At 39.3% G+C, this 13538-nt stretch overlaps 1 protein-coding gene across 1 annotated transcript in view; it reads right to left on the reverse strand.

The window, feature by feature from the left end:
* Positions 1 to 13538, reverse strand: part of ELAPOR2 (endosome-lysosome associated apoptosis and autophagy regulator family member 2) — a 187896-nt gene that overhangs the window by 37942 nt on the left and 136416 nt on the right. The window contains exons 9-12 of the mRNA XM_081243695.1: positions 9304 to 9484; positions 7708 to 7836; positions 2144 to 2234; positions 1436 to 1538 (exon numbers count right to left, since the gene is read on the reverse strand). Of these exons, the coding sequence (XP_081099821.1) occupies positions 1436 to 1538; positions 2144 to 2234; positions 7708 to 7836; positions 9304 to 9484 (504 nt within the window). The remainder of the gene's footprint in view (positions 1 to 1435; positions 1539 to 2143; positions 2235 to 7707; positions 7837 to 9303; positions 9485 to 13538) is intronic.

A 13538-nucleotide genomic window follows, 5' to 3' on the forward strand; every position in this document is an offset into this window, starting at 1 on the left:
GGGCCCTATCACCAGAGTGTCTCATTAAGACTAGGAAGCGGGGTCTTCCCTGGTGGTGCAGTGGTTGAGAGTCCACCTGCCGATGCAGGGGACACGGGTTCGTGCCCCGGTCTGGGAGGATCCCACATGCCGTGGAGCGGCTGGGCCCGTGAGCCATGGCCGCTGAGCCTGCGCGTCCGGAGCCTGTGCTCCGCAATGGGAGAGGCCACAACAGTGAGAGGCCCGTGTACCGCAAGAAAAAAAAAAAAAAAAAAAAAAAGACTAGGAAGGGGCTCAGAAATGTGCATTTCTAACAAGTTCCCAGACGATGCTGGTCCAGGAACCACACTTTGAGAACCACTGCCACAGGCAATAAAAAGCCACTAAGGATGAGGGGGTAGATTTGTTGTGGCTGCCTCTACTATTGTTTTTATGTTTATAAAGATAAGTTTGACAACAGCATTTATGAGAGGATGGGGATGAGAAGAATACATAGGGACTATTGCTGAGAGATAATGGGAGTCTGAATTGTCATTAATGGCACTCAGTATGAAGAGGAACTGATACATTGAAGAAATAAGGAGGGAGAGCTAAGAGAGCCGAAGACTTCTCGGTTATTTGTGGTGTCACATATAGACGTGCCGAAGATTATTCATCTTCTTTGACTACCACAAAGTCCTTTTTTTTTTTCAGAACGAAAGTCTGCCTTCATTTAAGCTATTAGTAATCATGAACAAATATTTAAATCTCCATATATCTTGTATATCATGGAGGAAACTGTTAATGGACTGTTAACTAGCTACTAAAGGATTGTTGGAAAAAAGCAAAACCAAATCATGTCTATGAAGTCACTACTTAATTATAACATTAAAGTCTGAGCCAACAACCTTCTAATACCTCCCTGGGGTCTTAAGTAAATTTTGTGTTACTACTCTTTCTCAAGGTATTAGTTGAGATTTACAGGACATCTAGGAAAAAAATGGGCAAAATTATGACATGTACATAGCAAAATCCTTTGTCTACATTTATTTACTTAACAAGGAAGAGGGTTATTTTCCCCAAAGCTCTCCACCTCCACTGTTTTGTGCCCTCACTTATTAATACATGCTTTTCCCTCCTGATGGTTTGAATTGCTGAATGGTTACTAGGGGAGAATTTTCACTCTGCTGGTGGCATATTTTTCTGAAGGACTCTCCTATGGAATTGATATTTCCTGGCTTCTGTCTGTCACCCAGGCCCCATCACTCAGTTCTCTCCACAAGGAATGAACACTTTCTTTGTGGACTTCACCACACAATGTTTAATGAGTTCCTTAGATATCTTTTTAATGTCTTTGGAAGACCCTAAAAATGGGAAGAAAAATGGGATTCTTATCGCAATTTGTATAAATAGGGTCACACTTGAAAGAGAACACTAAGCGTAGAAATCCACCTGTGAGAGCCCCTCTTCCACTTACCACCATGAAGTACAGAATACAGTCGGCTGAACAGAGGGTCTCAAACACAAACGTTATTCTTCCCAGTTCAGAGCCCATGGCTCCCGTCATCGATGTCGGTGGTCTATTTAACAGATTAAAATTGCAATATTTACAGCATGTTCTGAATACAGTGGGAAAAAGTTAAGTCACTTTTTTCATTAAGCTGAAAGCCACGCTCTTCTCTCCGTGCAGTCTACTGCTGCACGGAGTCTACACAACCATGGTAATATGCTCAGATCTCCTGGTGTAAATGCTGCCACCCAGCCTACAGCAAGAAAAAGACTCCTGCTGGGCAATTCAACATGGGGGGCTAAAAGGATTAAACAATTTGTAACATACTACTTTACAGACAGAACTGCAAGAAAAACAAATAAATAAATCAAGAGATTCTCCTGCAAATGACTTAGACTAAGATCTCTGAATTAAGCATCCAAGAGTCACGGTTTTTGCAATATTTGGATAGAGTATTTTTTAAAACTTTGGCTTCATATAACTAACATACAATTAATAGTTATAGTTTCTATAGATATTCTTAAATATAATACATTATCCTACACAGCTTGTTATTTGCTATGTACACCACAATATTAATATATTTTTTATAAAGGCAGCCCTACTTCACCTATTTCTGTAGGGAAACAGGCATGAGGATTCCTACAGAAGGGAATCAGAATTGGTTTTCCTTACTTAAATCCTGGGATATGCAAGTTTAAGATCAGGTAATCATTATCGGAACCTCCAGCCCCACTCTGGATATGATCTCCAGCCACCTCCCAACCTAGAAATGATAAAGGTTATCTTTGTCAGTAAAAATTCCAGTAATGATTTCCGACAATCTTTTTATATAAGGCCACAAAAAAGGAATTCCCAATTTTAGATTGCAGGTGCAAACTGCATGCAGAAGTAGACTCCTAGATACCAATAAAAACGTTGCATATGATTCTCCAGGAAGAATCAAGTAATGCATATTTTTGCATCAAAGGTATTTAATGGTCAAATTAACAACAGTTTTCTCAATGAGGTATGATTTTTTTAAACTAGAACAGACGGTCTTTATCCATTTCCATTTACTAAGATGAAAACATCCTAGTCTTCAGGTAACCAAAGGGAAATAGAAACTTCAAATTACTTAATGAAGATGCGGGGTCTGGAGCTCTTTCTTAGAGTTTGTTGTATTGTTGTTCCCTAATTTAACCCCTGTTCTGCATTCACTCACTTACTCACTCACTGAACTGGCTTTCACTGAATGCCACGAACCATGACCTACTTTAGGGATAGAAAGACAAGACTGGGTCCACCCTCACTATGGAATCAGTAGACTATGAGAGACATAGCTAACAACTGTTAATAGTATGAGGTAATAGAGATGCACATAAAAGGTGACGTGAGGTCTGTCTTCTGCAGAGAAACAATCAGCATGCCATGGGCGGAAATGGCCACCATGAAATGAGGAAAGGGGATGCAGCCCTCACACACCATCAAGCAAGGTTATTAACGAATGGCAATGCTTAACATGGACACATGTACCTCCAAAAGGAAATGTCAACTTCTGCTACTTGAACAGGCATAAGAGAGAAACTGGGAAAGAGATTAATATCAGTGCTGTACTGGTGATGTGGCAATGTTCGAAATGTTATCATCAGCAGTTCATAGAAAGGTGATGTGTGGCACATACATAAATCAAGCTAGTTCGAAAAATGGTTATGTACGAAGCTGCCTGAGTAAGAGAGAAACGCCAACTGTTTTGCTCTCTAAAGGTTCACGTGGTTGAAAAGAGAGATAAGCAGCTATCACTTCCTAATGCTAAGAGTAGGACAGCCACAAAACAGTCTGACCCAGTGGGACACCAGGCCCTTGACTACAGTGTAAGTAATGTGAGACACAGTTAAGCATAGAGAGACTGAAAACTTGTGGTGGGGGCCACAGGGAGAGGGATATTCCCACATGGAGGAATTCTACACCAAGAAAGGGGGGACTTACAAAGGTTTCTTCTAAGATCATTTCTTAGTGCTCAGCTGGCATGCAGGGCAATGGACTAGCAGAGAAGGCCAAAGAAAAGAAAGGAGTACATGGATGACAAGCATGGAGGTTTGCAGGGGACCAACATCCTTGCAAGAGGAAACAAATATTTCTCATGTCTGAACATTGCCTGTTGCCGCAGGTTTTACTGTATCCCCTCCCAAGAAACATATACTGATATTCTAATCCCCAGTACACAGGAATGGACATTATTTGGAAATAGAGTCTTGGCAGATATAATCAAGTTAAGATGAGGTCCTTAGGGTGAGCCTTAATCCAATATGACTGGTGTCCTTATGAGAAGAGAGAGATTTAGACACAGACACACAGGAAGAACACCATGTAAAGACACAGAGACACAAGGCAAAGATGCTCACACGAAGACAGAGGCAGAGACGGGCTACGCTGCCACAAGCCACAGAGTGCCTGGAGCTACTAGAACTTAGGAGACGCAAGGAAGGGTCTTCCTACAGACGCTTTGCTTCGGAAGGAACACGACCCTGCCCATACCTGCCTTTCAAATTTCTAGTCTCTGGAAAGTGAGAGGGTAAATTTCTGTTGTTTTAAACCCCCCAGTTTGTGATACATTGTTGTAGCACCTTTGTCTTTTGCTTTATCCCTCAGAATGAATCCTACATTTTCCATGTTTCTATACACAATTTCTATTTTTTTAATAAATTTATTTATTTTAGTTATTTATTTTTGGCTGCGTTGGGTCTTCGTTGCTGTGCACAGGCTTTTCTCTAGTTGCAGCGAACGGGGGCTACTCTTCATTACAGTGCGTGGGCTTCTCACTGCGGTGGCTTCTCTTGTTGTGAAGCACGGGCTCTAGGCTCATGGGCTTCAGTAGTTGTGGCACGTGGGCTAAGTAGTTGTGGCTTGCGGGCCCTAGAGCGCGGGCTCAGTAGTTGTGGCGCACGGGCTTAGTTGCTCCGTGGCATGTGGGATCTTCCCGGACTAGGGCTCAAACCTGTGTCCCCTGCATTGGCAGGCGGATTCTTAACCACTGCGCCACCAGTGAAGCCCCACAATTTCTATTTTAAGATTTATTTTTGTTTTAGAAATCATATTTATATTTATTATAAAATTTTGAAAGCTACAGAAAAATTTGAAGATGAAAACTAAAATTATTTATAAACTCATCACTCAGAAAAAACTACTGTTAACATTCTGAGGTGTTGCTTTTCACTATCTTTTTGATGCATACATGTTTTTACATAACTGAGATCTTATTGTTGATAACATTTTGTTTCATAGTTTTATGAATTAACATTATTGCATAAGCATTTTTATGTATAAAGTCTTCACCAACATGCTAAATGACTAAATTAATAGTTTATCATGTAGACAGATGTAATTAATTCCCATAATTTACTAAATCACTCATACCATAGGACTTACCTCCTATTGACCATACATTCAATGTAACCATTTGGATTGTTTTACCTTTTAGCGAGCAGAAGTGACACTATAATGGAGATATTTTGGGTAAAGTTTTTCTGTATTTTTCTAGAAAAGAATACCAGTAAAAGAACTACTGGGTCAAATAAAAATATTTTTAAACAAATATTTTGTGCTGTTATCCTGATTTTGAAAGCAATGTGTATACATGAGGAATATTTATTAGAGTAAACGAAATGAAAAAAATGAAGTAATTCAGACTTCTCAGAAACCTCCCACCCCCAAGTGATAAACTGAACATTTCAGTGTGTTTCTTTTCTCTCTTTTTCTAATGCATAATTTTCTCAAAAATATACTTTAGGTTGGGCTTCCCTGGTGGCGCAGTGGTTGAGAGTCCGCCTGCCGATGCATGGGACGCGGGTTCGTTCCCCACTCCGGGAAGATCCCACGTGCCGCGGAGCAGCTGGGCCCGTGAGCCATGGCCACTGAGCCTGCGGCGTCTGGAGCCTGTGCTCTGCAACGGGAGAGGCCACAACAGTGAGAGGCCCACGTACCACAAAAAAAATAAATAAATAAAATAAAAATAAATAAATAAATATATATATATATATATATATATATATATATATATATATATATATACACACTTCAGGTTTTATTGTATAATTTACTGTTTTTTCTGTTTTTCATTTAGTATTATCTTCTCACTTTTCTAATAATCATTATATCAAAAATACTTCCATTCTATATCTAGTGTTAAAGAGTTAACAATATGTTGTATGGTTATATCATCATTTTATTTAATCATACCCCATTGTTGAAAACTTTGTTTTCTCATATTTTTGACTCTCATAAATAACACTAAAATTAACATATTTGTGCATAATTTCTTTCTTTACACCACATTGTTTCCTTGGTATAAATTCCCAGAAGTGGAATTATTGGGTTGGAGAATGGGACCATTCAAAATGCTTGAAACGCTGCCCAATTGTTTTCCATCTGCTGTCATTTTTAATGATTACATAACATTTCATCCAATTAGTACAGCATAACTTTTGTAAACATTATCAGATTGCTGGAATTTAGATTATTTCCATTTTTGGTATTATAGGTAATGCTCAATGAAAGCTTCATGAATAAACACTAATTTGTTTACAACTCTGAATTCCTCTTGGGCAGAATTCCAGTACATGAAGATGTACTTCTACATATCTGTTCCACAACTGTGGTAAATTCAGATTGACAATACAAAAGAACCTCAAAGTATTGCAAGTCACACAGTCAAGTTAGTCAAAGCACATCCACTTTAATTCCATGATGGAGTAACGACTTCATGAGACAGGCTGCCCTGGGCCTCTCGCTTTGACCCCCATTATTTTGAGCACTGCTTTTCCCAAGGTTGGTTACTGAACCACCAGTCACAAAAATATACATCACCTTTTACCTCTGTATTTTTCACATTACTGTCTGCTCTTTCAATATCACATACTAAATATTGCAGAGATGTATACTTTTTAAATTAATAATTGAACATTTCTGAAAATCAGAAAAAATTTAAATTACAGCCTCTAGTGAATGAGTAAGCAAGTGGCTAAATCAAATATTGTTATGAGAGTTAGACTAGTCTTCTTTAAAAGACTAAATAAAAGTTTCAGATAATCTTCACTAATAAGTGAATACACACACATGCACACACACACACAAATGTATCAGTGCTTTCAATACATTCCCATTCTTATTTTTCCTATGTCAAACTTCCTCAACTTAGAGTTCAACCACAGGATCTTTTTGGAACATAAACCCTTATAGTCGGGTAATTACTGCTGTGTTATTTTTTTCTTCTCCCTTAGGATAAATTCCAGAAGCAGGATTATTAGTTGATAAAGAATAGTATTCCATAATGTTCATTATGTATAAAGGCTTTTTTATTCACGCATCTGTTTAACCAAAATTATTCAAGGACCTACGATTTGTCAACCTGAGTACTCATGTGTACATCTCACTTCCTACATCCCAAGCCTGTTTATTTCAGATAGGTGCTGATTTAAAACAGATGTGATTAGAAAGCTTTTTTTTTACAATGATCTAAAATACAGTATTGAGAAAAAGTGAACTGATAAAAAAAAATGCCAATGAGCTTATAAAAGTAAAGGGCACATTTTAGTGTAAAACCCTAGTATCTATAAGACCTATTTCTAGTGTCAAGTTTAAAAACACATACATAGATACTGTCATTCATTTGACCAACAAATATTGCAGAATAACTAAGTGGTAGGCTCACCATGCACTTAAAATGTAAGAACAAATAAAATTCAGCAACCATCCTATAGAACTCTGCCACGTTTCCAAGTTTTCAGTAAGTGGGGTTCATATACATTTGTAAACACAATCATAGACTTCATAGGCAAGGGGAGTTAGAGATGATGTAACCCCTCCTCATGGCTCAGTGCTGAGCCAGAAAACCAATCCAGGCAGAAATGCTTTCATACAGTGTTATATATACACTATGACTCTTCCAAGTGGCAAACAACACAAATTTCATTGCTTCCCTTGGTGATCTATTCTGGTATTTATAACAACCATAAATGGTGATCCTCAACATCTACTTCAAAACTGACTCCAAAAAAATGCAAAATAGTTTATATTCTTAGAGGGCAATCATGTGGCTATGACACCATATTTACTATTTTTATGTGAGGTCTGGGAAGACAGGCAAGTAGCCAAATGATAAGATTGAAGTTCCTCATAGCCATATTTAGTGTGTTTTTACACAGGTGAGTCCAAGAGTCTCTACCACCAAAATACATTGAGAAGGCTGATTCTGAACTCACCATTCATTCCGTCACACTTTGAATTCCCGACATTGAAGCAGGAGGTTTTCATGTTGCCAGGAAGGACATTCCACCATTTATATTCAAACCCAAGTGCAGGCTCTGTTCCTGCTGGACATGGTCTACATTCTACAGGAGACAAATGGGGCAGAGAATTACAATTAAATCACATCTGGATAATTTCCTCTTGCTCTGTTCCAAGCACTACTAAACTTTAACTAGCAGAGAGGCAAGTGGAAAGGAGAGAGAGTAAACCACAAATTCCCTTAAGAATTAACAACTTTTTCAAGAGCAGTCTGGAAAGAAAAATAATTCTGGATAGAGTATACACATAAATACTTGATTAACATGAAAAAGGAAAAGAACACAAAATCTTTTAAGATAATTTTTCCTTGCATTTCTGGGAATAACTGCTAATACTGAAATTACTTTCCATGAGAAGGGTGATTCTGAAATAAGTTCACTGACATGTGATCTTAGAATCAGTTTCCTCTACCTCATAAATAAGGAAATATTCCACCCTTCCTACTAGTTACTAAACTTAGCAGACTATTACACCATTTAATTATGGACTGATTACTTGAAATTCAAAATATTGGCTATACTTAAAAGTGATGATGGGAGCTGAGGGGGTGTGGAAAGAGTTAGATTTATAAATATACCTAATTTAAATGAACATCTATGACACTAAATAAAAGGGTCTCTTACAATCATTTTTTTTATTTAGCCAAGACACCTGGAATTATCACAACAGTAAAAGAAGGGGAGAGAGAGAAAATGTTCATTGAGCAAGCATTTCCTAGTACCAAAGTACTGGAGGAGACATTTTTATATAACCTGCTCAGTGATGACGAGCTAGATATTATTGTCTGCAATTTTACAAATGAGAAAATTGAATTCAAATTAGTGGCTAAATCACACTATTGGTAGCATGCAGCAAGTGGATTTGAACCCAAGTCAATTCAACTCTCGAGTCCTTTTTATGCTCTCAGAGGCTCTGGACATTAAGTATACAGCACAGCTATATTCAAGTAAGATACCTGCCACAAAAATGCACTGTAATCTTTATCTAGTAAAACTAAAACAAATTCCGTAACCACTTTATTATTGTTTGGTAAGTACTAAATTTTTCCCAAAGGTACACTTTGAAACAATCTACTTAGGAGCTATTTTAATTGCTATCTGATCAAAATAATCAATTTTTGCTATTATTATAGCATAAAATGTGATCATTCCAGTTGAAATAGAAGTATTTTATGCTTGTATCAATATATGTGTGCACACACACTGGAAAAGGAGCGCTTATCCATAATCACTTAAACTGGTGGAATTTTCTTATAAATATCCAAAGCATCATCCCATTAAGAGGTTGTGTGTTACACAAAATGCCATTAAAAACTATCCTTATGCTATGTTGAATAAGCTACTGCAGTCTCACAATTCCCTTATATTTCTTAGCTCTTCTTCAGTCTGTGAGATAAGAAAATTATGTGTTTTTAAAATTTTTCCTTAAAAACAATTCAGGACAATGTCAATGTGGCCCAACAAGTTTATTTTACTCAAGGTCCAACTCTTGAACCAACTGATATCACATACCCTTTGTTCCATCCGAAAACGTTCCAGGAGGACAGGGATGGCAAGAAGAAGATCCATTGTTATAAAATCCAGGGTTGCAAGGTGGACAATCCTTCTTCTCTCCAGAAGGGGGCAACCTAATAGCATCTGTGAGATCCTCCCGGCAGATTTTGGGCTCTATCCACTTGTACATTATCTGTGTCTAGAGGGGGGGGGGGGGAGAAAAAAAAAGGCTTGCAAGTCATGTAACATGCTTTATTTGCTTTAAACTTCCAATAACAAACATGTTAAATTGACATGGTAAAGACTAGGTAAAGTCCAAACAGTAACAGAATAGAAGGGCCAGCTGAAGGGAATCTAAAACTTTAGTAACAAAATGAGACAAAAAGAAAAAAAAAACACTTCGGTGGGGAAATGACCATTACCTCCAAATGTTTTTACACTAAGCTGCAGGAGGCCTTCCGTCATACACAGCATGGCCTCATCATGAAATTCCTCTCTGAAATATACAGAACATGCTTGCAGCCCTGACTCTTCTAGCCACTGTTCACTTTATTCCCTAACTGCCCTAAGTTGCTATGCAGACTCCCTTTCTCACGCTGAGAACCCCACTACTCTCTTCCTTTCCCCTTTCTACAACACACATCATCATGCTTTGCACACAGTGATCACAAAACAAAACGGTTATTTTTTTAAAAGAGTATCTCTAGCTTCACATTGCAATCCCGTTATTTCATAAACACTGGTAGATGCTCTTGGAGTCTTTTCCAATAACCTGATGTTGGACTACAAGAGCTGTAGCTAAAATACTTCCTCCTGAGGCTTCTAGGCCCTGTCACCTGTGCTCCAAACAACAGGATTAGGATCACCTCTACCTTCATGGAGGGTAGTCTTTTCAACTTTTCCTCTCTCTCACACAATGCACACCCCCAAAAACAAAACAAGATACAACTAAGTAGCTACAACTCAGCCAAACCCAGAAAACTGTGATTATAAAATCATTGTCTTTTGGAACCAGAAACATTAAGTGGGTCAGCCATTTCAAAACAAAATTTATATGCACGGTGAAAAACATAAAAGCCATTCTAAATGCAAAGAGAAAAATCAACTCTTTCATAACTTAATATCGTTTTTTGTGTGTGTGTGTGTGTTTTTTTTTTTTTTGCGGTACGCGGGCCTCTCACTGTTGTGGCCTCTCCCATTGCAGAGCACAGGCTCCGGACGCGCAGGCCCAGCGGCCATGGCCCACGGGCCCAGCCGCTCCGCAGCATGCGGGATCCTCCCGGACCGGGGCACGAACCCGTGTCCCCTGCATCGGCAGGCGGACTCTCAACCACTGCGCCACCAGGGAAGCCCCTTAATACCATTTTTAAAAAGAGTTCCCTCGTTAGACATATGGTCGGCTGCAAGTACTGTTTCTCCTTTACAACAGCTTCTGCAATGATAAGTCTAATATTGAAGCAGGAGACCCAAAATTAAAGGCAATTCTCTATAGTTATGTCCAGTTAATAAGGAGTCATCTAGAGTGAGCCCTTACAGCCACTCGATTTCATTCTCAAATATTCCCTTATGGAAGAACAGGTTACCTTATCTAATGAAGGTTGCTTAAGAACACGGTTTAAAAAGTGGAAGTCTCAACAGAAGTATAAAGAACATTTTTTTTCTTTTTACAACTCTCTCTCTCTGCATTTATGGCCTACATCATGATACAGCTTAACCAGCCACTTCCCCCATCTGCCTCACTCACCATCTGCCAAATGACGGCTATTCCTGCTGCAGTTTCCTAAACAGCTGAAAAAAGTAAACAGGTCCTGTATCCAATAGGGGCTCTCAATTCCTCTGAGAAAGGCCATGTAAAACTGAGAGAACGTAAGCAAATGAAACCTCATTACATTTGGGGGATTGTCGTTTTTAAGTTCTGGCTTAACAAGCATAGAAAACAAATTTCCAAGGCTAGGCAATTCACAGATTTGCTGATTTATTTTGACATTAATTAAAATCGCAATGAGTTATGTGTGAGCTACTGCATTGTTGGGAAAAGTTGGCTCCCATGTGGGAGTGGGCATGGTGCTGAGGCTGAGCATCAACGGTTCATCCTGGGGGCACCATGCCATCTTCCCCACCACTTCAGGAGCTCAATTATACTACGCACGAGTTTATAAATGAGGAAACTTCGGATAAGACCTCTTATACCTGCCCAGAAGTCATACACAGCTAGTAAATGGTAAAGGAGCACTAGCCAGGGAGAGTAAAAATACTCTCAAGTGAAGGTAAAAATAATAAAGTATGCAAATACATTTTTGACAGATTGGCTAACCACATGATTTTCAATCCAAGCACAGTACATGTTTAAAAATTAGAAAATATGCACCACCTTTAAACATTTAAACGTTGAAAAGTCAAATTTCAAATGCTCTGCAGTGAAAGTTTTCTTTGCAGAGCCTCTTGCTTCACATGGCAGATTGATTCTGTGCCTCTCTTTCTAATGGGGCAGATGCTTTCAAGTCTGGCTGACTGGGGAAAGATAACAATTAATATTAATGATCTTTAGCACCAGACGGCTCACAGTGTAGGTGAAAAACCAACAATCAAGTCATTCTTTGGCAAGTTGAGATAAAATTAGGAAATGCTTTATGAAACCAAAACCCTAATAGAGCAAAACTGAGCAGACTGCCATTAAGATTACAGAAGAGCTACAGTCTCCAGGTATATTTAAAATATATAAGCATGAGTAAAATATGTTTTAAAGAAATGCACTGGGGGTATTGATGGGAAGCTGGTTTTCCCATAAAAATAAAATTCAAAACTGGGAAGACTGAAGTTTAGACAAATTTTGAGACTGGGTTTGTCCACGGTTGCCAGCTTTCTTCCTTCGAAAGTTGCTGCACAAACGCACTAAGGCTTTGTAGACTGGCTGAGCTCATCTAAGCTAAATGACATGTTGTTGCAAAGGGTTTACTGATTGTCACTTCAACCTAACAGCCCTGTGCATCATGATGTTCTAACTCAGATATTCCCAGTCAGGCAGGCTATCACTTGTCTCTCTGCCTCTCCCAAACCTCAATCCTCTTCCAGCTGCAAATCACCGGGCATTCATCCTTTGTCTCTCTTGTTATTACCACCCCATTCTGCCAAGTTGTGTGTGACCCCTCCTTCAGAGCCAGGCTCAACATCACATCTGTGCTAAGCACGTCCTCAGCCCACCCTTCTACATAGCAGCATTCACTTGGATTCCTTTTCTATGAAGCCTCTGCTGTTTTCTGTTTTCCCCTGGGGTTTCCTCCCTGTCCCTTTTCTAAATGCTTAAAAGTCTGGGTCCTCTTCTTCCATTATGTGGAAGACACCATGGGGATTTAACATTGTACTGGGAAAAAACAAAAACAAAAACACACTGCACCGGAGGTTCTAGCTGGGGCTTTAGGCAAGAAACTGTTCTAAAATTAAATATAATAAAAAAACACTAAATTGACACTGTGAGTGGATGAGTTGTATGGTATGGGAATTACATCTCAATAAACCTTTCTTTTAAGAAAAGCTTTTAAAGAAGACTGTCATGAAATTTTTATTTTAAATTCAGAAATCCCGGGGCTTCCTTGGTGGCGCAGTGGTTAAGAATCCACCTGCCAATGCGGGGGACACGGGTTCGAGCCCTGGTCCAGGAAGATCCCACATGCTGCGGATCAACTAAGCCCGTGCGCCACAACTACTGAGACTGCGTTCTAGAGCCCATGCTCCACAACAAGAGAAGCCACCACAATAAGAAGCCCACGCACCGCAACTAGAGAAAGCCCATGTGAAGCAATGAAGATGCAACACAGCCAAAAATAAACAAATAAATAAATTTATAAAATAAAATAAATTCAGAAATCCCTAGTCACTGAGAAATGCCATGTTGTTTCCTATCATCCTAATTAAGAATCACAGGCTCCAAGTACATTCCACTTGCTTAAATCATATAGGAAGAAAGGCTGATCTAAAACCCATACCCCTTTATACTCTTTTTTTTTTTTTTTTTTTTTTTGCGGTACGCAGGCCTCTCACTGTTGTGGCCTCTTCCGTTGCGGAGCACAGGCTCCGGACGCACAGGCTCAGTGGCCATGGCTCACGGGCCCAGCCCGCTCCGCGGCATGTGGGATCTTCCCGGACTGGGGCATGAACTCGTGTCCCCTGCATCGGCAGGCGGACCCTCAACCACTGCGCCACCAGGGAAGCCCTATGCCCTATTTTTTTAATGTCCCCTCCATCTTACTTCTGCT

Source organism: Mesoplodon bidens, assembly GCF_964165515.1.
Source record: "Mesoplodon bidens genome assembly, chromosome: 9".
Classification (NCBI taxonomy): Eukaryota; Metazoa; Chordata; class Mammalia; order Artiodactyla; family Ziphiidae; genus Mesoplodon; species Mesoplodon bidens.